The following is a 26,384-nucleotide window of genomic DNA, read 5'->3' as shown; positions in this document are numbered from 1 at the left end:
CCACTCTCTGACCTACGCAAAGATGGTTCCTTCTGCTCTTCGGGCTCGGAGGCTTGGCTGGTGCGTGGGAGGTCCCGTTAGGACTTAAAGGGAGATCTGGGAGCGAGAACCTAGGCATCCCTCAGCTTTCTCCCCCTACAAAACCACCAGTAAACGGTGCCTTCTGCTGTACCAGTCGTCTTGTGAAGAGCTTCTTCCTTTCTTGACACGTCTCGGGAGAAAGGAGTTTTATTATCACTGCTCATCAAACAACAGGAGATCAGATGATACTTTATACTACACACGCGGGAAGTTTGCTCCGACACAGGTGTAAGTTCCCTGAGCATTTCAACTTGCTTAACGTTAAACCTTGTCAACACTGTCAACATTTTCTCAAAAATTCACATGGTGTTTCCAGCTGTGTTCCTCGGCCCTGCCAAGGGAGGTGGTACCAGAAACTTGCGCTGTGAACGAGAGCGCCAAGGTGTCCTGGCGTGCCAGTCAGGCGTTAACGGGCTCGGCTAGGGCCCTTGGCCACACGGTGCAGAGAAATCAAGGGCCTGAACTTGGCTTCAGGCCGCCGCCGGTGCAGCCGCTCTGGAGCCCGAGAGCTTTGGGGCTCAGGCATTTCCTCTGCAGACGGGTCCCCATCCACACTGGCTGTGCCGGCGACAGACTGAGAAGCAGGCAGTGAACAGAGAGCTCTGTTTATGAATTTTCTCTGTGTGAAATAAAAGTATGAATCCTGGGGGGGCCTGGGTGGCTCAGTCTGTTAGGTGTCTGCCTTCGGCTCAGGTCATGATCTCGGTGTCCTTGGATTGAGCCCCGCATCGGGCTCCCTGCTCAGCGGGAAGTCTGCTTCTCCCTCTCCCTCTGCTGCTCCCCCTGCTTGTGCTCGCTCTCTCTAATAAAATTTTTAAAAAAGTATGAATCCTGAATACATGCAAAAAAAAAAAAAAAAGGCTTCCATATGTTTAAAGAAATGTAGAAATTACCCAAAAGGAGCTCAAAGGTCAGTGTGGGGCAGCGGACAGCACCAGAATGAGGAGGGACAAGGATGGGGCTGGGGGGCGGGGGCTCGGGCCAGGAACCTCCACAGACACAGGGCCCGAAAGGGAGCTGTTCTCTTCCAACAGCACAGTTGTGATTTAGAAACAGGACAAAGTCACTGCTTAAATACCTTTATTATTTTTTAAAAATTATTTGGACATTGATAGCTCTGCAAAATACTTCTCCCATCCCAAACCCTCAAACCCTTTCCACATGTCCTCCCTAAAGAAACAAAATATTCATACTTTGTGCCCATTCACATCTAATTTTTAAAAACATGTAAGATTCAAAATCAAATATTTTTTCTTTCCCAGAACTTGTTAGTAATTTTAAACCACAATGCAACATACTTAATGGCATTTCTTTTTAAAAATTAGCTTATCAGACTATTTTATGAGGAAAAAAAAAAAACTCAATTCAAGGCCTTAGAATATAAATTCCCTGTTTCTGAAAGCAAAAGACATTGAAAAAGCCCCTTTGCTCCCCTGGAGCTTTGTGATTTCCACGTTACCAACAGAACCAGCACACAGATGGGACCTCCTACCTCATACCAGGCATTGCTTACCTTTGGACTGCAGCTGAAATGCTGTATGGTTTAAAAGGATGGGCGGGTGGGAAGGGATAATTCCAGCACAGAAGAGAGACAAGGCTGGGAGCGCAGAATGGAAGCTCTCTGAGCAGTGGAAAGAACGGCCGAACCCCTAAGGTCCCACCTCACGGCAGGTTGGTTTGCGGTGGAGGAAGACGGTAGAAATCTGCAAGCGGCACTGATTTCTTACTGATGACTACAAGCGTCAACGAGAACTTATTGCACATAGTACCAGAGGCACGTAAACCACTGAGAAGGTTCGGGAAAGGATAACCACAGATGGGGACTCAGAGAAAGAAAGGGGCTGATGCTGATTGTTTGGGAATTACCGAGAGGAGGTGCACAAACAATGCCTTCCCTGTGCTCAACCGGGGCGATTTTTATGCAAACACATCTTCATCACAGATGCGCCCGAAAGATCTAGCAAAGGTATCACTTCTTCATTTTCCCCAATACAACTGGTACGCTTCATTACCTCGCTAAAAAAAAGGAAGGAAGGAAGGAATCCTACAACAGAACCTGGCCCATCTGGCTAGCTGAACAGCAGCGATGTTTGCAAATGTCTTTCCCTGCCCGCTCCACTGACCGACCGACCGACCTCCAGAGCCACACAGATAGGGTCCTGATGAGGTCCAGGGGGTGAGCTCGCCCCTCCGGTTCCTAGTGGGCCTCTAGCCTTCAAGGAGCTTGCAAAATGCATACGAGATTGACAAGCATGGTGAGAAGGGAACTGGGGGGAGTGGGAAACGACGGCTCGTGCAGCCTGGGAAAGCCAGCACGGCCCCACTGTCTCCTCGACTCACGTGACACCTGCCAGCCACACGGAGGCCGGAGGCCGTGCCCGCGTGGTCTCCTCGGTACTGTGCCATCGGCTGGTGTGACCAGACCCAGCCATCCTGAGGCCTTGAGGTTTCAGAATCAAGAAGACATTGGACTCAGCTCCGCCAATGGACGTGAATCCTTTTTCCACTGCAGTCACTAGGGCAACGTTTTGGGGGCTCCAAGACCCTGGCCTCCCTAGATGGGGCGGTCTCACCTCTGTCCAAAGCCTTAGGACTACACCGCCTCGGTGTCCCGGGGCCCACTGACTAGTTTCCCAAGTACTTCTCCTTTAAGGCCTCCCCAACATTCAGTCTCAGTCACGTACAGTACATAGTCGCCAAAAAGAAAGTCACTTTTTAAGAACACACCATTTCCCTAACACTCATCTAGCCCGAAGGGCCACGTGTTTTCTTACACCGACCCGGGAAATGCAGCTTTCGGCCTGTCTTGCTCCTGTGGGTTACAGCTCTCCCTCTTGTACTCTGAGCAAGTCTTGCAAACCACCAACAGATTCGATGCCCCAGCTGATGCCAACCTATTAAGCTTTTTAAAACGTTAAAAAAAAACAACCCCCCCCCGAAAACCACACCCTCCCACACACCCACACACACACTTTGGCACGTGAGCCTTGAGTTATTCGAGCGTGTTCGTGTTCCCACCCCTCCCCCATCCCAACATTTCAGAGTCGCTGTTTCAGGAGAAGGACGGCGGCCCCTTCTGCGGGATGGAGAAGGTCGCCTCGGAGCACTGCTGCTGTGAGTAGCAAAAGGAGGAGGTACAAATGCTAAACTGGCCCCAAAACAGCTCTCAGGTTTAGCACTAGAATGGATGCAATGCTGCAAAACTTTTGTACCAGGATGACTAGTTTGAAACTGCTGGTTGATTAAATATACATTTACATATAGATATAGGTATAAAAATTACTAAGTCAACATTTGCTGTTTTCAATGTGAAAACGATACAATGTAATTCTGAATATTTGTGCATTTGCCATAGGGTCCTTGTTCAAGGGACCATAAAAATAATTTTGTAATAAAAAAACTCTTTTTTTTTTTCTTTTTTTCTTTTTTTTTTAAGTTTAGTATTGCCCTCAAGTTCAAAAGTTTGGAGCAAACGTGCTGAGTGAAGCAGGACTGGAACCTGTTCCTGCCAGGGATCTGGAAGCCTTAAGTGTAGTGATCCCCGACGGCAGGACCAGGGAACCTGCCTCTGACTAGCTTGGCGTGAACACGGCGGGGTGGGGCAGCGCCAGGTGACCCCGTGAAGCAGCCTCTGCCTCCTGTTTCATTGGCGGATGCTGCCGCAGCTCCCCGATTCCCTGCACAGAGCTCTGGGGGGGCACACGTGTGCTGGGGCTCTGCCTTCTCTCGAGCTACCAGACTAGGCAACTGGGGGTGCGGGAGGGGGGCGGCGCGCAGGGCTGGGGCCTGGGCGGAGACCACTGAGCACCAAGGCGGAGGGTGACTGGGGGGCTGACCTTCTACTGGGCTGGAGGTGGGGTGGGGGGGGATGGGCCTTTCGGTGATACAGAAGTTAGCTGTGCAGGAAGGAAAAGTGCATTTAAGGTAGCTTAAAAACAGATTAAGACCAAACTGCCACAGAGAGGGAGAAAGAACAGACAACGCTCCCTCCTCCTGCCCTGCTGGCTGGCCATGCTCCTTGGACTCTGTGGGTTAACATTCATGCTTTCTGATGCGAGTCTGCTCGTGAAGAAACAGGAACACACGTCCTCCGGGTTCTGGCAGGTACACAATTTTCTTGGCAAAGTTCTTTTTTTCCTTTTTCTTTTTTTTTGCCAAGCTCAGTTTTATTTGGTTCCTGCTCTGAACCACTGTCACCGGAATTCGTAGATGGGTGCGCTGTGTTCAGGAACATGAGTTAGATTGAGCGACTGATACCTGCAGTGCGGGAAGAGAGAGAAATGGGAGGCGGTCTAAGCAGCCTGAAAACCAAACGGGTGCGGAGCACCCTCCCCGCGCCCGGAGCGCCCAGCAAGCCCCCGGCTGGAACCGGAACGCGGTGCACCGCAGACCTCTTTGGCTGCACCACGTTTGGTTCTCTTGCTGTTTCTTTGGTTAATCCTCCTGAGCTCTGCACGAGAGGAGCTGCTTTCAGGCCTCGTGCTCGACCACGAAGCGGTCATGGTACGACTTATGAAAGGAGAGGCAGCGGACACTCGGGGAGAAGACGCGGACCGAAGCCCCGGGCCCCGGGCCTCCTCCTCACCCTCCACTCTGCCTCGCTCAGTTCTCCTCCGGGAACAGTAGCCTGGAACACCCTCAGGACTTCACGGGGAGCACAGGCACACCCCACTTCTCAGGGAAGACAGAGACTTCCCAGCTATCCCCGAAGCTTATGTTATTACCATTCACGTTCATGTTCTGGCCTCCCTAGACACGGCTACGAGGCTTTGAGACCATCAGAGTTCTGATGTGCTTGTTTTTGCCCCGTTGGTAGGTCCTCCGAGGAGGTAAGCAGATGAAGGAGAAACAGAGGCCAGGACAATCCACACAAGGGGATGATAACCCCTGGGGACAATCAAAGTTGATGGGGTAGATGCTAGCTCTCCCCCTACTTGTTTCATGTGGGAGTGAGGCGCAGCATGGGAAAAAGCAGTTTATTTCTCACCCAAAATCAATCAATCAATCAATCAATCAATCAAAAAAAGATCCTGCATTAGCCATGAGAATATGCAAATCAAAACCACGAAACCCCACTTCATACCCACTCGGGTAGCTCTAACTGTAAAGACATCATAACAAGTGTTGGGGAGGATGTGGAGAAACTGGAACCCTGGTGCGGCACACACTTTGGCGGCTCCTTAAAAAGTCAGAGAATGACCATACGACCCAACAATCCCACTCCCAGGTATATGCCCGAAGGAACTGAAAGCAGAGACTCAAACACATACTTCTCCACTCAGCAGCATTAGTCACAGTAGGCAGAAGGTGGCAGTAACCCATCAAATGATGACCGGATAAAATGTAGTACAGGAGGCCCCCTTATCTGTGGGGGGTACGTTCAAGTACCCCCAGTGCATGCCGAAAACCGTGCATAGTACCGAACCCTTTATACACTGCTCTTGCCTGTATGTAAACCTATGACAAAGTACAATTTATAAGTTAGGCACAGTAAGAGATGAACAAGAACTAACCATAAAATAGGACAGTTATGACAATATTCGGCAATAAAAGTTACGTGAATGTGGTCTCTCCCTCAAAATACTTCTTGTGCTGTAGTCACCCTTCCTGTTGTGAGGCTGTGAGGTGGGAACGTGCCTGCGTGAGACGAGGGGAGGTGAGTGACGTAGGCCTGTGACCGAGTGTTGGGCTACCGCTGACTACCATCTGCTTCTGGACTACGGCTGACCGCGGATAACTGAAGCCGCTGAAAGCAAAACCGCAGATGAGGAGGGGCTGCTGCATATCCACGCCACGGAAAATTACTCAGCGATAAAAACGAAGGGCTGCCCCAGGCCGCCCCAAGGCTGAACCTTCCGAGCGTTAGGCTGAGTGCAAAAAGCCTGACACAAAGGCCGCTTCGCGGTGTGTGGTTCCCTTTCCAGAAAATATCCGCAATGGGCACATCTGTATAGAAAGTCGGCTAGTGGCTGCCTCGGGCAAGGAGGGGATGGGGACCTGGGGCTGAGGGCTAAGGGGTACGGGGTTTCTCATGGTGGTGATGGGAGCATTTTAAAATTGATTGGGGTGATGGCCGCACAGCTGTGAATATTCAGGACGACCGAATTGTACGCTTTCAATGAGCCAACTGTATGGCATGTGAATTCTCTCGATAAAGCTACTATTTAAAAAAGGATATAACCGGTTTTAAAAACTCCTTTGAAAACAGAGCAATTACTGACACCCTGGTAATTGCGGCTCTCAGGGGAGCAGAGACTGCGCTGAGCCCAAGGGCATTTATTTGCAGATATCATTTTGCTGCCACTGAACAAGGAACTTGAGGCCACCCAGGAAAGCATCACTCGCAAATCACAGAAGCGTGCAAAACGTGGAAGGGAATGCGGTGCTCCTACATTCGGAAAGGAGATAAGGTGCTTTGGGATAGGGTTCCGTCTTCGGGCACAGCAAGGTACTTGAAGCAGCAGCGACGGGGCAGGAGGGTCCCCAGAAAGGGGACAAAAGCTAGCGCTTGAGGCGGCACTCCGTCCTTCACCTCCAGTGAAACACAGGGCAGGACCGCCAGCTCCCACGGGGGCCCCTCGGTCACCAGACTGCGAGCAAGCGCGCGTGGGGCCGGCATCTGAGGAATGTGACCACAAAACTGGAAAGGCTGCTAACAGCAAAACTCACCCTGCTCAGTGCTGGAGCTTACATGTTACTTACTGATTAAATTTGGCAGGAAATACAAGAGCAGCCGAGGTTGGGAGAAACACCGCTGATAATACAGAACTGCTGGAAAGCTTTGAGCAGTGAGTTCCTTTCCCGCGCACTTTGGTTTCATCTTACTTATTCTGCTCTGTGGTTAGGGAGAGGAGCCCTCTACGGGCAACCGAGATCATTCAAAGAGGCCCTCCCCGTGCAGACAGAGCACAAAAGCTACGCAGACAGGTGGGGAGGGCTTCTTTTGGATTTGGCAAGCGGAGGGAGAGCCCGGGGGGTGGGGGGACAGCAGCAAGCCGCCCCCTTCGCCTGTGGGGTGCCTTACCATTCTGAACTCCTGTGGTAATAGTAGCCCTCTATGGAGGCTGCCGACTTCTGGAAGCAGATGTAATAGAACCCAGCGAAGGACGCACCGCTGATGTCTTTGATCGTGTGGTCCGGGACCAGGAACTGTTCCTGCACACAGACGGAGGAGGTCAGTAACAGACGGCGTGCTCCAGCCACGTCTGGGGCTCCCCGTTAGCCTTCAGGTGGTTCTAGGGTTCCCGTGTCACGTGGTCTTGCCCAGACTTGCTGGACGAAGCAGACATCTGCGTTTCAACCCGATCTGTCCATAGCATTCTAGATACTAACACAGCAGCCTGTGTCTCGAGCTCACCAAGATCAGCAATGAAGAGAAGGTTCTATGGTGCAGGTATCTCGAAAATGAATCGATGCCTACCTACCTTTCGGAGCCCACAGACAGAATGACCTGGGAAGAGGAAGTTTCTGCTGCACCCCAGGACCTGGTGGTAGGTTCCTAATCACCTCTGCATTCTGAGGGCAGGCCAGTGACCACTTGCCCCCGTAACAGCCCCTCAAAAAGCCCGACACCCCATCCACAGCCATCAGAATGGTACTGTTCTTGCTCGGGCACCTTGGGAAGAGGCGAGCTTGTAATCTCTGGCTACAGCCAAGCTGAAAGCCACATCTGGGCACCTACTCTCCCAGCGAGATGAGGTCAGTGGTCTCAGGGACCCAAGAGATCTACTGAAAGCCTACAGTGAGTCACGCTGAGAAGGTCTTTGAAGACCAAACAACTCCACTGCTTTTTGGGTTTTTTTTTAAGACACTCTCCATCCTTTTCCTCAACCTCTGAAATGGTAGATTTTAAAAATTAATTTTAAAATTAGAACCTTGCAAGATACTTCCTTTAGGGTTTTATTAGCTGGCACGTTTCCCACTGGACAGCAAGCTCGCCAGGGCGGACTCAGCTTTTACTCTTTGTACCTGGCCAGTGTCTATGCAAAAAGAGACGACCCGCACCCCCCTCCCCAAATTATTAGCTTACAAACTGAATAACTACTCTAAATGATTCGCCTGTATGAAAGCTGGCAAGATTTCAAAATAAAACAGCTTTTTCCTGCAGATTGGGGACCAGGGGTTGGAAGTGGGTGTCCGCTCACGAAGTGATTTCACAAACCCCCTTCACGATTTTGCTAGCCTGCGGCTGGAACACAGTAAATACCAGGCTATCGAAAGACGGAACACAAAGACTTGTCAGCCCCAAGCCAATCTCTCCAGTCCAGCCAGATGGAGTTCTCTGAGGGCTGGTGAGTGGAAAACCCAAATTCCATTCCTGGTCCCTCATTTCCTGCCGGAGGGAACCAGACCAGCTGAGACCGCACTGCAGCTTGGCTAGGACGTGGTGAGGGAACAGTCTCTTGCACGGGTTCTCGGCTCAGAGTAGGAAATGATGGGGACTGACTTTGGAGCCCCCCTGAGTCCACAGAACACCAGGGGTGACTCAACCTGGACAGTCGAACGTGCTGAGGGCGACCACCATCCCCCCCAGCCACGAATTCATCTGTGAACCACCAAACAGTGTCACCAAAGACAAACCGGCCGGCATGGCAGCAGCTGGCCAGTGGGGCCTGGAGCCTTGCCCGCTTTTTAAGAGCGTGTAAAGGCACTACATGGAGACGAGCCGTAATGAGCACCGGACCCGGGGGGCAGAGGGGGCACTGCATACAACACAGGCTCTGGCTGGGCTGGGACCTTACCTTCCACCTCATGAAGACATAATCCCCATTCTTCAGCTCTTCATAATCAAAGTCATCTGAATTAAATGATTTTGCATACTGATAAAAAGCCAGAAACTTGCCCTGAAAACAAAAAAAGGAGCATGAGGACTGATCGACGGAGGGGGAGGCTGGTGTCAGAACTGCCCTCTGCGCCCAGTGGCGAGCACCTCTGCAGAGGTATGACAGCTGCTGGGTGCGACCCACAGGGGTAGCAAAGGCTGAGGACCGGGGAAGGGAGCCTGAGGTCCCCAGCAGTGAACCTGGGCCTGGCCTCCAGCCGAGGTACCATGGGGCTACGCCTGCCTAGCTAATGGGGTCCAAGGAAAGGCCCCGAGTTGGGAATGGATGCGATTCCGACGGCTTTTTCTCAGGGCACCTTGCCACAAGCAAAGCCAGGAATGATTAGCGAGAAGATCTCTGTAAGTGAGTCACCACGAGCCACGCAGAACAACTTAAAACCAGTACGTCACCCCGAAGAGACAGAGGGCTTTACTAAAGCGGGGCCCTCTGACCCAGGAGCGTGGCTTGGGGCCAGCTAGTGAAGCAGAAAGAGGAAGTGGGTCATATATGATTAAGTCCTTTTTAAAAAGGAGACCAGAAATAGGTTATAAAACTGTGTCTCATGATCCTATTTTTGTAGAAAGAAAGAAAGAAAGAAAGAAAGAAAGAAAGAAAGAAGGGAAGAAAGAAAGAAAGAAAGAAAGAAAGAAAGAAAGAAAGAAAGAAAGGTAGGTTAATACCTGTTTTAACTTTGGGTATTATTAGAGATGATTTCTTCCTTTTGCTTTTCTGTTTACTCAAATATTTACAAATAAATATGCATTCATTTTATAAAAATAACTTAAATAAAATTTAAGACAAAGTAGTAGTAACTCACAGAATTTGTCACACATATATTTCTATTTTAAGTGGATTAAGTATATGGAACCTTGACTTCAGGGCACCACCGTGATACCAACTTTAAATATCACTCGGGGAAGCTAGAGAGTGAAAAGCAATGTCTCTCGTTCCAAGCTACAGGCGGTCCTGGTTTTACTGCACTTCACTTTATTGCTCTTTGCAGATATTGCGTTTTTAAAAAAGATTTATTTATTTATTTGGGGGGGGGCAGAGGGAGAGGGAGAGAGAAACTCAAGCAGACTCCACGCTGAGCATGGAACCCAATGTGGGGCTCGATCTCATGGCCCTGAAATCACAACCTGAGCTGAAACTAAGCGTTGGATGCTTAACCAACTAAGCCACCCAGGCGCCCCCAGATAGCGCATTTTTTAATAAATTGAAGGTTGATGGCAACCTTGTGTTGAGTAAGTCAGTTAGCACAAGTTTTCCAACAGCATTTGCTCACTTCATGTCTCCGTGTCACGTTTTGGTAAACCTTGCAACATTTCAAACCTTTTCATTATTCATATCTGTTATATTGATTGGTGATCGGTGATCTTTGATGTTACTAACGCAACTGTTTTGGGGTGCCACAAACTGCCCTCACAGAAGATAGCAAATTTCATTGATAAATGTTGTATGCGTTCTGACGGCTCCACTGACTGGCCATTCCCCCATCTGTCCACCTCTCCTCAGGCCTCCCTCTTCCCTGAGACACAACAATACTGAAATGAGGCCAATTAATAACCCCACCATGGCCTCGCCGTGTTCAAGAGAAAGGAAGAGTCACATATCTGTCAGTTTATATCCAAGGCTAGAAAGGACTGAACTTGGTGAGGACGGCGTCTCAGAAGCTGAGGGAGGCTGAGTGCTGGGCCTCTGGCACCAAAGAGTGAGCCCAGCTGGGAACGCAGAGGAAGAGCTCTTGAAGGACATGAGAAGTGCCACTCCAGTGAACACACGAATGGTAACAAAGCAGGCTCTGACGTGGAGAAAGGGTTAGCGGCCTGGACAGAAGGTCAAACCAGCCCCAACATTCCCTTGAGCCAAAGCCTAACCCAGAGCAAGGCCCCGATGCTCTTCAATTCTCTGACGGCTGAGAGGTGAGGAAGCTGTGGGAGAAAAGTCTAAAGTCAGCAGAGGTTGGTCCACGAGGGTTAAGGAAAGAAGCCATCTCTGTAACACAAATGTGCAGGGCAAAGCGGCAAGGGCTGACGTAGAAGCTGCAGCAAGTTCTCCGGAAGATTCTAGATCTTCATGAAGATAATACGCTACACTGAACCACTACACTAAATAACAGATTCTCCACGCAGATGAAACAGCTTCCTGTTGGACGAAGACGCCATCCAGAACTTCCACAGCTAGAGAGGAGCAGTCAACGCCTGGCTTCAAAGCTTCAGAGGACAGGCTGACGCTCTTGCTAGGGGCTCATGCAGCTGATGGCTTTACGCTGAAGTCAGTGCTCACTGGCCACTCCCCAAATCCTAGGGCCCTTAAGAACTACGTTAGATCTACTCTGCCTGTGCTCTGTCAACGGAACAAAGCCTGGATGACGGCACATCGGTTTACAGCATAATTTACTGGATATTTAAAGCCCAACATTGAGACTTAATTCTCAGAAAAAAAGATTGCTTTCAAAATATTATTGTTCATTAACAATGCACCTGGTCATCCAAGAGCTCCGATGGAGATGGACAGGGAGGTTTACGTTGTTTATATTGTTATATTCCGTTCTGCAGGCTGTGGATCAAGGAGTCATTTTAACTTTCAAGCCTTCTTATTTAAGAAATACATTTCATAAGACTAGAGCTGCCACAGATAGCGATTCCTCTGATGGATCTGGACAAAGTAAACTGAAAAGACCTTCTGGAAAGGATTCACCATTCTAGATGCCATTAAGAACCTTTGTAACTCATGGGAAGAGGTCAAAATATCTACAAGAACAGGAGTCTGGAAGAAGTTGATTCCCACCCTATGGATGACTTCGGGGGGTTCGAGACTTCAGTGGAGGAAGTCGCTGAAGATGTGGTGGAAACAGCAAGAGAACTAGAAGCGGAGCCTGAACATGGGACTGAACGGCTGCAATCTCACGCTAAAACTTGAATGGACGAGGAGCTGCTTCTCACGGATGAGCCAAGAACGTGGTTTCCTGAGATAAAATCTACTCCTGGGGAAGATGCTGGGAAGACTGTTGAAATGACAACAAAGGATTTAGAATATCACATGAACTTAGTTGGTAAAGCGGAGGCAGGGTTTGAGAGGACCGACTCCAATTTGGAAAGAAGTTCCACTGGGGCCAAAATGCTATCACAGCATCCCGTGCTACAGAGAAATCGTTTGTGAAAGAAAGAGTCAGTCAGTGTGGTCAACTTCATGGTTGTCTTATTTTGAGAAACTGCCACCGTCACCCGAACCCTCGGCAGCCACTCTTGTGATCTGTCAGCAGCCATCGACTTGAGGCAAGACCCTCCACCAGCAAAAAGATTAGGATTTGCCGAAAGCTTAGAGGATGCTGAGCATTTTTTAGTAATAAAGTTTTTAAAAATTAAGGTGTGTACATTGTTGGTCTAGACCCAATGCTATCGCACTTTTCACAGACTACAGTATTGCATAAACGTTAAGTTTTATACGCACTGGGAAACCAAAACAATTCACGTGACTTACTTTATTGCAATATTCACTTTATTGCGATGGTCTGGAACGGAACCCGCAATATCCCCGGGGCTTGCCTGTGTCAGGCAGTGCGAGTCCCTGACAAGCAGGGATCCCACATGGGATTCTGGGACTCCGGAGTGGGCTGGGAAAGTTACGGGAAACTGAGTACTGCAAAGGTGACCGAACTGCTGGGTGGGGAAGGGCCCAGAGGCCAAGCTCTGCATGCTACCATATCAAGTGTGGCCTTGTTTGTTCCCCGTCACTCAAAATATTTCAATTCGGCCTAACAAAGGAGAACCAGACATTCTCCCGTGTTCTAATGGAAGTCTGGATCACTAACACTTGGCTTCCAGGTATTTAATTTGCAACGGACCTAGCTTAGAATTGACTTTTCATTGAGTCTCAAAGACCTTGCTTTTTTGCAGAACCAATTTGAGATGGAAAACAAAGTTGGATGGGAGACAGGCTGTGGTTCAGTACAAGGATGTGCTTTCCCACTGGGGCCGTCCAAGAGAGAAAGGAGCCATCCTGGGGGCGTCGGGCAGCACGGAAGAGCCGGCATCGGGCAGGGTGGGACCAGATGGCAGCGGGGAGCCCTCCAGCTCCGCTCCATCGCACCGGCACCACCGGGCACCACTCGGGCTCCCCAGCTGAGCAGCCTAAGAGACTCGGATCTTGTTCATTCCCTCGTGTTGTATACATACGAATGACTGACTTTCGGTGTCTATCTGCGACAACAGGCAAAACATACAGCTTACAAAAACTGGTTTTAAAGGCTCAAGTTTAAATTTGATTGAAACTCAGCACCTGAAAGATGATCCTTTCCTATCTCAAGTAGGAAACATTAACAAGCAAAGCGGCTAATCTACAGTGAGGTTAACTAGGACGAGGGTCTGTGGTCAGGAGCCCTCTTCAAGGACTATTGTGCCAGAATCAAGAGAGAGCTTGAACAGCCAGGTGAGAGGGTCAGTGGAAGCCTGAGGAGTTCTAGAGTCTTCATTACTGACGCAATCACTTCTGGTGGGTTTAGAGGGTGAACGCATTGGACTTCCTCAGTGTTAAACCAAAATTCACCAGGGCACCTGGCTGGCTCAGTCAGTGAAGCGGGCGGCTCTTGATCTCCAGGCTGTAGGTTCGAGCCCCGCATTGGGTGCAGAGATTACTTAAAGATAAAATCTTTAAAAAACTAAAAAATAGAAAAAAAAAAAACCCGAAAACCAAAATTCATCATCAGCAAGGTCAACTAAGCCGGAAGGCTATTATGACAGGTGGAGAAACGGATTTTTGAAGACATAAACTTGCGTGAAAGCCAATGAAAAGACTTGAGGACGGTGACTCAAAGTTGTCTCACAGTGCTCACTACTGGTGACTGAGAACACACCCCACACTCGACAGTTAAAAGTTGGGGGACTGGAGTTTCCAGTGGTATCCTGATGACGCTGAAGCTGAGACCGTGCGTGTCAGTCTGGAGCTGGGTGAGAACCCACCCCCCAAACCTGCTGTGGCTCTCCCCACACGGAGAGCTTTCTAGAAACTGCATCTCCACCTCCCACCAACCCTGAAGACAGAGGCCAAGGCTGTATGTTTCACAGGGCTCCCCCACGTAGAGGAGATGAGAAGGAACAGTGGACAGGTGGACAGGACAGGGGACAGTGATAAGACCCCGAGAGCAAAGTTCCTTGGTTTTCTAGCAGCGCCTGGGTGGGCCTGGAGCAGACCAAACATCTACTCACCCAGTGTTTCCGATCAACGTCTTCGTCTGCGTCCCACTTCCGCGTTAAGAAAGGGTGTTTTTTGCTGATTATTTCTCCTTCAAAGAAGGTCGTAAGGGTTGGATACTCCTATGGTAAAAACGCAAATATCAAAATAAGATGTCGAACAGGAGTTTTTACCTTTCCCAAAGGAAAATCGACCTGGCTTTAACTTCTTCCCAGGACTTGGAAAAAAATGATCGCACTGCGAAGCAATGACCCAAACTGAGTTAGGTCCAGAGATCTGCCGATGGCTGGCTGCAGAGTCAACGTGGATTGAAGGTTGTCAGAGTCTCCCGGACGTTATGGAGGTTGCCGGAAACAGAGAACCCTTCTTCGACTTCACTTGTGTGGTTTTTGTTTTTTTTTTAAGATTTTATTTATTTATTTGACAGAGAGAGAGAAAGCCAGCGAGAGAGGGAACACAGGCAGGGGGAGTGGGAGAGGAAGAAGTAGGCTCATAGTGGAGGAGCCTGATGTGGGGCTCGATCCCATAACGCCGGGATCACGCCCTGAGCCGAAGGCAGACGCTTAACCGTTGTGCCACCCAGGCGCCCCTTCGACTTCACTTGTTACGTACTGAACGCTCAGAAAAGAATTTGGACAAGTAAATTCTGAGTACTCTAGGATACGAAGCAGACAGTAACTAAGTAGATTTTCCTTTCCAAGGAAAACACCCAAACAGGCTCCCACATCACAGCGACAGCTGAGTCTCCCTCACGCCACGGCCTGGCCCCCGGTTCTCAAACTACCTCAGTCATTTGTCTCTTTTGTGCCCATGCTTCAGGTTTCGGGGGGGGGGGTTTGTGGTTGTTGTTCGTTTTTTGTTTTTTGCAGAATACCTTGGTATATTAGGGTACACTGAATTTTATCATATGAACTAAGGCCATCTACACTAGGGAAGATATATGTAAATCACGTCTGTGATGGAAAGTCAGGACAACAGAAACAAATATGGAAAAATAAGCTGTCATCCTAACTGGGTGCTTAGAATACTCTTGTCAACTTTATTTGCTATTTGTTCACCTGCTAATAAGGAGGCGCCAAAGATTTTGAAAAAAAAACTAATGGAAAAGTGGCGCCTGGGTCGCTCAGTTGTTAATTATCTGCCTTCAGCTCAGGTCATGATCCCAGTGCCCTGGGATCGAGCCCTGCATCGGGCTCCCTGCTCAGTGGGAAGCCTGCTTCTCCCTCTCCCACTCCCTCTGCTTCTGTTCCCTCTCTTGTTCTCTCTCTGTCAAATAAATAAATAAAATCTTAAAAAAAAAAAAAAGAAAGAAACTAGTGGAAGAAAAAGTTAACACTGTAAGAAGTCTACCATTTCTCTGCATTTGTAAAAAAGCAACCAATTGACCGACCAACCAGACAACCCCTCAGCCTAGCCTGCCAGCCCCTGGTGTTTTTTGGAAGCACGGTCATGATGGTCACTGGCCTGACAAACCGTGGATTACGGTCCTAACGATCCTGGGACCCCAGAGGTCCCCCTTTCTTCTTCAGACCCTAGGTAGGCCCCTTAGGCTGCATCAAACATCTACACGTGTTTAAAATACACCTGTTCTGATGGCTTTGCTACGTCTCTCAGCTTGACCTGCCACATAGCTGGGGACGCCCTAGCAGATGCTGCCATGCTGGGTCAGCGGCTCCCAGGAAACAGCACAGCCACGGACACCAGAGTGGACTGGAGGGGCCTGCGAGGCCATCTATGGTCTCGACAGTGAACTCTGAAATATACAGCACCCTCCCCACCAAAACACACCCCTCCCCCCAAGTCAGGGCCTGGGTTCCTCATACAGACATTTATATATTCAGAGTGAAGAAATTAAAGGGGAGATTTCCTAAAGGGAAACCTGATTTTAAAGGTATAAATTAGGGGTGCCTGGGTGGCACAGTGGTTAAGCACCTGCCTTCGGCTCAGGGCGTGATCCCGGCGTTATGGGATCAAGCCCCACATCAGGCTCCTCTGCTTCTTCCTCTCCCACTACCCCTGCTTGTGTTCCCTCTCTTGCTGGCTGTCTCTATTTCTGTCAAATAAATAAATAAAATCTTTTAAAAAAATAAAAAAAAATAAAGGTATAAATTAGTGGCGTCTGCCTGGCTCAGTCGGTAGAACATGTGACTCTCGATCTCAGGGTCATGAGATCGAGCCCCACGTTGGGTGTAGAGATTACTTAAAATAAAATCTTAAAAAAATAATAAACTAGGGGCACCTGGGTGGCCCAGTCAGTTAAGCATCTACCTTCAGCTCAGGTCAGGTTGAACCCCCGCGTCGGGCTCCCTGGTCGGCGTGGAGTCAGCTTCTTCCTCTTTCTCTATCCCTCCCCCTGTTCAGGCTCTTTCTCTCAAATAAATAGATAAAATCTTTTAAAAAATAAATAAAATAAAATAAAGGTATAAACTAAATTATGCTCATCTGTTTTAGGAAGAACTACTAAGGGAGAAAGTTCTGTTATCAGTGAGTATCTGACTTTAGATTTTTTTTTTTAAGATTTTATTTATTTATTTGAAAGAGAGATGGAGAGCAAGAGCAGGGGGAGGGGCAGAGGGAGAGGGAGAAGCAGACTCCCGCTCAGCCGAGAGCGTGGCACGGGGCTCGATCCCAGGACCCTGGGATCATGACCTGAGCCGAAGGCAGACGCCCAAGGCACCCCTGACTTGAGATTTTAAATGGAAAGCTATACGTATCGATTTTCTGAGGTTTGAGCTTTAACACTTTTTTTTAAACTTCTACAAAAAAGGGAGAAAAGAAGAAAACGGTAAAGTGGTCCTCTTGCAATACAAAGAAAATACTTATGGTTCAAATCGCTAGTTTTCCGAACGAATGGATTCTGCACTAAAAATGTTTCAGGCAATACATCAGGGTGACTGCAACATACCCCCAAGCTCTGAGAATTAAAATGAAATAAATACTGCCTGATGAATGCGAGTCAAGAGGTACAGAAGTTACCAAAAAGATGAACTATCTCTCAGGGCAGGACCAGGAAATTCAAGCACTTGACAACAGCCAGACTGGCGGTAATTTTTAGAGCCAAAGGAAAAACTCTGTAGGCGGGACATCAAGAAAACAAGTGAGAGAGGAAAAGCTGAAGCCAGCAAGCCCCCACCCCCAAAGCAGGCAAGGGCTTCCTACAGTGGGTCTAGCTGTTGTTGGGCACTTAAGCTGTCCAAACCACTCCCCACACGGACTCCAGGCCCACCAAAAACTCCCTGGTGATGGGTCTGCCTTTCCATGTAGCCCCACCTTCTGGGGGATTAACGCCCAATCGGCTACTATGTCGGAGGGAACTTCTGGAACATGCATGTACCTCATTTTAGAAATGAGTAAACGAGCCCTCTTATGTATACATCAGCCTCAGTGAGTTTGGTTAGTGGGACCTATCTCCTTGGTTCAGACAAGTCTAGCCCAACCTGAGCAGAAGCTTCCAAATCTGTCTAGTGAGTGAGTGGAGGGCCTGGCCATGACTCCCCGAAGGCTGGGCTCCTAGGCCCTGTGCCAGCCTCGGGGCCTCCCTAGAAATGTTCCTTCTCGCCACTGGTGACTGGCTCAGAATTGCAAAGAAAATGCTACCTGACACACATTCTTCACAATTCTGGGATTTCATTTCCAGAAGGCACATAACCTTTTTAAAAACGGTGCTCGTTTGTGAATGTGGCGTAGCTAACAGACAAATGACCTGCGATTTAACGTTCATTTTCTATATCGTACGCACGAGGAAGACTGGGCTAAAACCCAATCATTTAAGTGATTTCATTAAAATGAACCACCTATGTGATCTTTTCGCAACTATTAACGAACAGCTGTATTTTAGAATACAGGTAATAAAGTCATCCAGAGCATCCTCACCTTTTCTGGCATTTCAGGGATTATGGACAGTGACCACATATCGGATTTAGAATTTGAAGACTTTATTTATTTGACGGAGAGCGAGCAAGTGAGAGGGAGAGAGAGAGAGCACAAGCAGGGGGAGCGGCAGGCAGAGGGAGAGGGAGAAGCAGGCTCCCCGCTGAGGATCCCAGGGCCCTGAGATCATGACCTGAGCTGAAAGAAGACACTTAACCGACTGAGCCACCCAGACGCCCCTGTTTAGAATTTAAACAGTGTCTAAGACAGTTGTTCAGTGCCGCGACTGCACTAAAAGTCAACGAACTGTACATCTGAAATGGGTGGATGGTACGGTAGGTCAGCTGTCTCAGGACAGCTACTAAAAAGGTGGTTAAGAACGATTAAATTCAAAGACTCCCGAGGCGTGCGCAGGCCCCAGGCAGCTCGGAACCACGGCGGCCTTCCTGTGACTGAACGCGCCGTCAGGGCCACAGTCAGGGCCATACCCGTGCCCGGGGCTCCTGGAGGAGCAGGCCAGTCTGCGGCGGCCACGCATGTGTGAGGCCGCTCCGTGTGCACGCAGGAAGGACTGGCCGGGAGGGTGGTCTCTTCCCTCCGGTCACGAGCCTGAGTGCCCCCCCACCCCAGGCCAGCCCCAGGGAAGGGCCAAGCCAGCACCCCCTGCTCAGGGAACCTGGCCGCCTGTGATGCAGGGGCGCTTCCCTCTGTTGGGGTGACTTGCTCCTGACGGAAACCTCGCAGAAGTTCTAGACGTTTCGCGATTCTTCATGCTACTTGCCGATCCATGCAGCTCCCTATGACCCGAGTGGCTGGTTTTGGGGTCAGTGGTAGCATTCCACATGACACGGTCTGCCGGTCTCCTCATGAAGCTGCATGTTTATGTTCTGTACTCAGCAGACGCGTCTGGCTGCCTATGGCCGGAGCACATTCTGTGTGTCCCCCACCGTATTTGGGGAGGTCCTAGGTACCACAGGTACCTCATTTACAGGGACTGTATCTAGGTTTCCCACCGTAAGTTCAAAGGCTGGAAGCCTTCGGTCTGCTCCCATTTTCTACCCCTGCTCTGTGGTAAGCTTCTAGAGGCGAGGAACAGGTTACCTTTTTCATCTCAACAACAAACTTCACAGAAAATTCTAACTTCTCGCAGAGAACTGGGAGAACCAGCGTGAACCAAAGAAACGGAAACAATTGTTTCAAGCTGGAGGATGTTCAGGGCCTTAGTTAGTATCTCTCAATTTGTATCACGTTAGAGTCGGCCTCTCGCTCTTAACATTGTTTCCTCCCTGCTAGGACGAGCCCCTGGAGTAGAAGGAGCAGATCTATTTTATTTTATTTTATTTTATTTTATTTTATTTTTCTAGTCTAGTCTACTTGTTTTTTTTTTTTTTAGATTTTATTTATTTTTTCGACAGAGATAGAGACAGCCAGCGAGAGAAGGAACACAAGCAGGGGGAGTGGGAGAGGAAGAAGCAGGCTCATAGCAGAGGAGCCTGATGTGGGGCTCGATCCCATAACGCCGGGATCACGCCCTGAGCCGAAGGCAGACACTTAACCGCTGTGCCACCCAGGCGTCCCTCTATTCTACTTATTATCCAAGTCCAGCTGACGCACACCATTGAGTGGGTTTCGGGTCAGCGTAGTGATTCCACAATGCTCCATGCTGTGCTGTGCTCACCACAATGGTAGCAGAGTGGGTATTTTTCATTCTCATTTTACAGATGAGGAAAGAGAAATGAAAGCTCCTGGCACCAGTAAGGGGCAGAGCAGGGACGTCCCTCCGGCCCTTCCCACGGCTCCGTGGAGCCGGGCCATCGAGACAGGGAGGGCTGATCAGGCCAACAGGGCACGGGAGCCAGGTCAGGCCCAGGTCCTCATGGAAGAGTTAGGCGGCCAGCTCCGTCCCCTCCTTCCTCTTCCTGTTTACTCACTAGCAGGGAAAGAAAGGGTGCTCTTTCTTGCTTTCCATATTCCCAGGAGTTCTGAGATTTAAAAAGTTGGTTCCGAGAGAGGAAAACACGCTGCATTTCCGTAGCAGCTCCTCGTGGTTGGGGACTAAATGATCACCTGTCATTGTTCCAGTGAGCTGAGGGGCTTAAGGGGTACCAAAGACCTCGGTTCTGGAAGGATTAATGCTTATCCCAGAAACCGTTAAACTTATGATGATGAGTAGCCATATTCCTACTCTATTTTTTTCTTTCCACCAAAGGATTAAAAAGAAAATCAATAGTGTTGGGAACATTGTGACTTATTTATCAAGTTTAAAGATCTGTGCATCCGTCCACTTTCCAACGGGACCCATCAAAACCACATGCTTTGTGTGTTCAGTACGACAACAACACTTCTCAGGGCGTGTTAATCAGGCCTCAGGGTCGAGGCTCCTGGCCCTTCACCCTGAGAATGCCGCATGTGCGGCCCACCGTCTAGTCCTAATTCATTTGAAGGCGTGCTTACCTCCGTAAGGCCTTTTATCTTCAGGTATCCACAAAGGTAAGAGTTCCCCGTGTCCACATGCTGGAAAGAAAGGACACATAGTCTTGTTACAAACTAGGAACCCCCAGGAGACCACGCGTCCTGCGGTCCCAGGCCAGGGGGGCTAAGGGAGGCCTCGAGGTTGGTGCCCGCCGAGCACGGCCAGGGCTCACTGGCCTTTGAGACCTTCGTGAGTCCTCCCTGCCCACAGGCCGGTTCAGACGAAGCAAGCTGATCCCAGGACCCTCTCAACCTCCTTCAGCGGAGTATCTTGAGACCGAAGTGCCTTTCGGGAACAGCGAGCCCGCTCAACACAGGCCTCCCGCTGGACTCAGAAGTGCACTCCTCCCCTATATTTACACTAAGCACACCCTGCGTTAGTCCTTCACGGAATGGGCAGCGTCTTCAAGAAAGGCATCGTATGAAGACCGCTCTGGCAAACAGTTTCAGTGATGAACCAAAATGCTGACCCCAGATCGGAATATACTGTACGTGTTCACTCTGTCCATTTCACAGACGAACGCTTGTGTTTCTTGATGAAGACTTGGGAGGCTTCAATAAACAGGGGTAACAGGCATGGGAGATTTTGAGGCTGAGTATCCACCAATTATGGGTTGCCGAGACACGGCAGGATGCCCACCCAACAACCAATTTCCTACTTTCCCATGCTGCCAGGGCCCAGAGCCTGTTCTGGCACCCACCCTGGCCCCACTAGACTTGGTCGGCCCTGACGGATCCAAGGGAGACAAGTGCCCCTGTCGCCTGGTGAGTCGTTGGTTTAGGGGTGAGTGACCCAGTTCTGACCAATCAGATATTGTGTCAGTCTCCTGGGAGCTTCTGGGAAAGATGCTGGCTTTGAGGAGGCTCTCTTTCTTCCCCTGCCGGACGCAGTACCTGCACACGGCGCCTGGGCCCCTGGCAGCCATCTAGAGACCATGAGGACAAACAGGCCGGGAAATGCCAAGGAGGCAGCGGAGAAACATGGAGGGAGATGGGGCCCCTGAATGAGCCAATCTGGAACCAAGCCACCCCCAAGCTTCTTGTAATCGGAGATGCTGGGTTCACTCATTCTTTAAACTATTTTGAAGTGGGTATGGTTGCTTGCAGCTGAGTGCACCCGCACGGACACCTTTCACCCAAATCTACACAGATCGATCTGAGCAGGCAGATTTTCAGATTTCATGATAAATTGGGCTCCCTTACAAAGTAGACCCCCGGAAAGAAAGCAAACCCAAGTACAATGCTACTGCGGCACGTTGAGATTTTAATGTTACGTGAGGGCTTGTTTTAAGCAACTAAGAAAGTTTTGTGGTATTTATCACATTTGGGGACTTAACTACTTTCATTTACACCATCAATCAGATAGTCAGGGAATCCTTAAAAACTGTAATGAGCACAGTCAGCCAGATGAGGTCAGCACCAAAGCCAACGGACTTCAATGAAGCCCGTTCCCACAGTTTGGTGCTGGTGACAAAGGCAGTACACGTAAAAACTGCCAAAGCATTGAAAAGATCCTCATCTGCCGGCCTTGGCGTTGGACGGGATCTAAAGGGGCTGGTCTGCAATAACATGGTTCAGCAAAGAACTTTTTTTACAGGACACAGAGCTCTAACCCGAGGCCTTAAATTTCACGTATGCAATTCTCACTGAATTCAATATAGTTTGGGGTTTCACAGCTGCTGGAAAGGGTATCAGGTGGCCAGGATACCTGCTAATAAGATTAAAAACTGAACTGGAAGTTGGCTGACACTTTGCACGGATTATCACATGCTCAAGAATCAGAATTTCAGTTTGGCCTCCGTTCAACCTTGTCTCTCTCCCGTTCTGCCCCAACTCATCTCGATGACGGCTGGTGAACTCAAATACACTACAAGGCAGAGAACCTGAACCCAACGCCAGGCCAGCATCTCGACGAGAAAGATAACAAGGCAAATGTTTAGCAAGAAAGTCTCACAGCACAGTTGTGTCCAACAGCTGCTCTTTCTAGTACCCCTTCACTGTGACCCTGGCCTTCACTTCGGTCTTGGCTCCTTGGACAGCAGAGGAGAAACAGAGTAGTTACAGTAACAACAGCAACAAGGAAAACCCAGCTGGAATCTCACAAAGGCTTGGGGAACTCTCTAAAACTGGAATGAATGAATGAATGAATGAATGCATGAATGAAAGAAGAGAGAGAGAGAGAGAGAGAGAGAGAAAGAAAGAAAGAAGAAAGAAAAAGAAAGAGAAAGAAAGAAGAAAGAAAGAAAGAAAGAAAGAAAGAAGAAAGAAAGAAAGAAAGAAAGAAAGAAAGAAAGAAAGAAAGAAAGAGAAAGAAAGAATTTCGGAAAGCCCACGAAAAGACGTGCAACACCATCAGTCATCAAGGAGATTCCAATCAAAACCACAATGAGATACCACTTCACACCCACTAGCACGGCTGCAATCAAAAAGATAGGCAATAAGTTGCAAGTGTCAACAAGGTTGTGGAGAAACTGGACCCTCATATGCTGCTGGTGGGAATGAAAAATGGGGTAGGCGCTTTGGAAATCAGTCTGGCAGTTCCTCAAAATGGTAAGCGTAAGAGTTGCCTGAGGACCCAGCATTCCACTCCCAGGTATCTACCCAGAAGGAATGAAGACGTGTCCACAGCAAAACTCAGACGGGAATGTTCACGGCATTGGGACTCACAACAGCCCCAAAGGGGAAACCACCCAAATAGTCACCGACTGCTCAAGGGACCAAGGAACTGCTGCGTATCCATACAACGGATCACTGTGCAACGGTAAAAAATAACGAAGCATGGCCACATGTTATGACGTGGGCAAACCTTGGAAACATGACGCTCGGCGACGGAAGCTAGACACGAAAGGTCACAGGTCGTATGACTGCATGTATATGAAGTGGCCAGAATAAGCAAATCTTAGGGAAAATAAAATGAGTGGTTGCCTGGAGTTGGAGAGGGGTGATGGCGAAGGGGTGGGGTTTCTCTCTGGGGTGATGAAAGGGTGCTAAAATTAGATTGCAGCGATGCTTACCCAACTCTGTGACTATACTGACTTGTACACATTCAGGGGGTGAACTGCACGGTATATTCTAAGAAGGCTGAGTCCAAGAAACTGGTCCTGGCTGAAAAACCAGGGCGACGATGGGGCAATTCACATGCCACTGACTGTCTCAATGATGGGCAAGCAGGTCACCAATCCAGATGTAGGGCAGCATTCCTGGGCATGACCACGGCTCCCACCACCAGACATCCTACTGAAGTTTCTGCCGGGTTTCTGCTCTGGGCTGCCCTGAGACCACTCAGTCCTGCACCAAGTCAACCACCACTTCTACTGGTTCACAAGGAAATGGGCACCTGACAGGACATCAGAAACAACACACCAATGACATAAGGGGGGAGTTGAAGAAACCAAAGACAACTTCTCTTTGACACTGAGTGACCCTGCCAGCAGTCCCCTACCGCATCAGAAACCACCAAATTAAACAATGGACACAAACTGGAGATCATTCCAAACATGACCCACACCAAGGATCTCACTGCCAGAATTTTATGAAGTTGCCCCCAAAAAAGAAAGAAAAAAGAAAGTCTTTACCTTCATACTAAATTCTCACATTTTAAGCAAAAAAGAGGGATCACCACATTAGGCATATAATTATGAAGCCTGAACGAATCAGTCACAACAATTTTCCAGTTATAATAAATACCATGGCTCATGAGAGAAAGTTAAGTTTATAGACCAAAGATAGAATTAACAGGAAGATGCAGTTTTTCCAATCGAAAAAAGATGAAACTATTGATTCCCCCAAAACAGTAAGAAAAAAGCAGCCAATGATGTTCTACTGTTAGCAGAAAGAAAATGCACCCCCATTGTCTTTTGGGTGGGAGACCTACTTGCTCAGAAGAGAGGCTGTTCAAGATTGAGTATTTCTAAAGAGCCAAGGGCACATAAGGCAGACACGTCTTAGTTTCTGTCTTCACACATGGGAGTGGTAAGGTGGCCCACTAGGTCCTCAGAGTTTCTGTAAGGCCTTTCCAGGGGGTAGATGGGGGCGGACTTTAGGGAACAGCCTAGGAGGTGGGGCATCAGGCTAAGGAGAAAAGGGGCAAAGGGAGGAGGACAGTGGGTCCTGAGGCAGGCAAGGGTAGCTACACTAGAACGGTCTTCAGGGAAGGGAGAGAAAAAGGAGTATGAACTACTGTTGATCTCTGGCTGGGCAAAAAATGTCAAGTGTGTTACTATTTGCATGAGAGGGGTGAGGTGCAGAAAAGAGCCAGAGTAGGTAAAGCGGCAGCTCCAAAGCTATCAGGGGCTGGCAGCAGGTACTTAGAAATCCAGGTCAAATAGGGGGTGGGGGGCGGGGAGGTACACAGACAGCAAGGAAATACCATGTGAGAGATAATACTGGGTGAGTTCGATTTCCCAGCACATGGGTATCAGAAACTGGGAGGAAGCCCTGGCTGTGTAGATAAAAGTTAAAAACACAGGAGGAGGGTCCCCTGGAGCCAAGGAGGAGGACGATGAAGGTATAGGTTGGGGAGGTATGGGTAGAGAGGCAGGGGAGACTGGGAGAGGGCTGGAGGTGGCCAGAGAAGGGAGGAAGGGAGCGTGAAAAGCCTAAAGCAGGAGGCCTGGGGCTGGGGGCAACTGGGTGCTGCCGCAGGAAGAGCCTCAGGCAGTGGGAGGGGGGAGAGGGGCCAGGAGGCAAGATCCCAACAGACTGGGAGGAGCTCCACCCAGCAGCACCCGGCAAGTGAGTGCCTGGTCTTGAAGGAGTAAGTACCACAGGCTAGGAATCAGTTGTGGGTTGGGGGGCTCTCAGGGCTCAGGGGCTAATGGAGGGAGTGTGCTCCCAGGTCAGAGAGGACGAACTAGGCTCTCCCAAGGAAGAAATCCCGGGAGGAGGGCCCCAGGGTTTGAGGATCCCTGGGAGTAAGGAAAGGGGAGGGGAGGAGGGCTGTCTCAGATCTGGGATAATTTGACATGGGCCCAGCCACGGGTAGGGTCCCGAGTCAGGAGAAACCAATGGAGAGTTCTTCAGGGTCTGAGAGGGACTGGAGGGAGGGCTGATCTCAGGGCGACAGGTCCTGGGGAGGAAGGACTCAGGTCTGAGGGTAGCCAGTCACGGGGGCTTCCGGATCCCAGGCAGGCCGGTCACGGGCTTCGAGTCTGGGAGAGTGTTCAGGGTCTGCCAGGAGCTGCTCACGACAGGCTCCGGTGTGAGGGGCAGGTCAGGGTTGGGGCTTGGAGAGTGTGAGACACCAGCTGGGCAGGTCCCGGGGGGTGAAGCGCCTGGTGCAGGAGGCCCGGCGGCGAGGGCCTGGTCCGCGGCTGCGGGCTCGAGGAGCCGGGGGCGGGCACGGCCCGTGAGCGCCGCGAGGAGGCCCTCGGGCCCCGGCCCGGCCCGGCCCGGCGCTCACCTGCAGCACCACCTCTACGTCGTACGAGTTCCCCTTGCTCTTCTGGTGGCCGCGGAACTTGGAGCCGCTGTAGAGCAGGCTGGTGGCCACGCCGGGCTGCTGGGTGTTGATGGGCGGCGGCGGGATGAGCGAGGCCGCGGAGGCGGCCGAGGCACCGGCCGGCGGGGGACACTCGGTACGGACCGGCATCGCGGGGTCCCCCGGAGCCAGGGCTGGGGGGAGGGGGAGAGGAACCGCCGCCGCCGCGCGGGAGCCGAGGGGGGTGGCAGGGAGGGAGGGGCCGGGGCGCGCACGCGCGGGGTGGGGGCGGAGGGGGGACCACCCGCCCGCTGCCTGCGGACCAAGCGCTCCGGCTGCCACCGGGACCCCGGGACCTGCGAGCAGGGCCTCCCTGTCCTGAGCTGAGTCCCCCTCCCCACTTGCCCTCGCACACACACCACCCTTTCGATTGGCTCAGGCGCGCCGGGGGGGCGGGAACAGGCTCACGCGGCGCTTCCACCCATTGGCGGGCGGAGAAAACACGTGGCGGGGTGCGCGAGGGGCCC

General features: G+C 50.3%; 1 protein-coding gene across 1 annotated transcript; it reads right to left on the bottom strand.

Annotated features, from left to right (window-relative positions):
• Positions 1-1,144: 1,144 nt before the first annotated feature.
• Positions 1,145-26,252, bottom strand: GID4 (GID complex subunit 4 homolog). The gene is made up of 6 exons (XM_026521215.4): positions 25,840-26,252; positions 20,421-20,480; positions 14,111-14,218; positions 8,823-8,924; positions 7,106-7,236; positions 1,145-4,338 (listed from the first exon to the last, which is right to left on the bottom strand). The coding sequence occupies exons 1-6, from the start codon at positions 26,026-26,028 to the stop codon at positions 4,275-4,277; spliced, it is 654 nt and encodes a 217-aa protein (XP_026377000.2). The 5' UTR covers positions 26,029-26,252; the 3' UTR covers positions 1,145-4,274.
• Positions 26,253-26,384: the final 132 nt, after the last annotated feature.

The sequence above is a fragment of the Ursus arctos genome, unplaced genomic scaffold (assembly GCF_023065955.2).
Source record: "Ursus arctos isolate Adak ecotype North America unplaced genomic scaffold, UrsArc2.0 scaffold_14, whole genome shotgun sequence".
In the NCBI taxonomy this organism is placed as follows: Eukaryota; Metazoa; Chordata; class Mammalia; order Carnivora; family Ursidae; genus Ursus; species Ursus arctos.
This window is presented reverse-complemented; position numbering and strand designations above follow the sequence as displayed.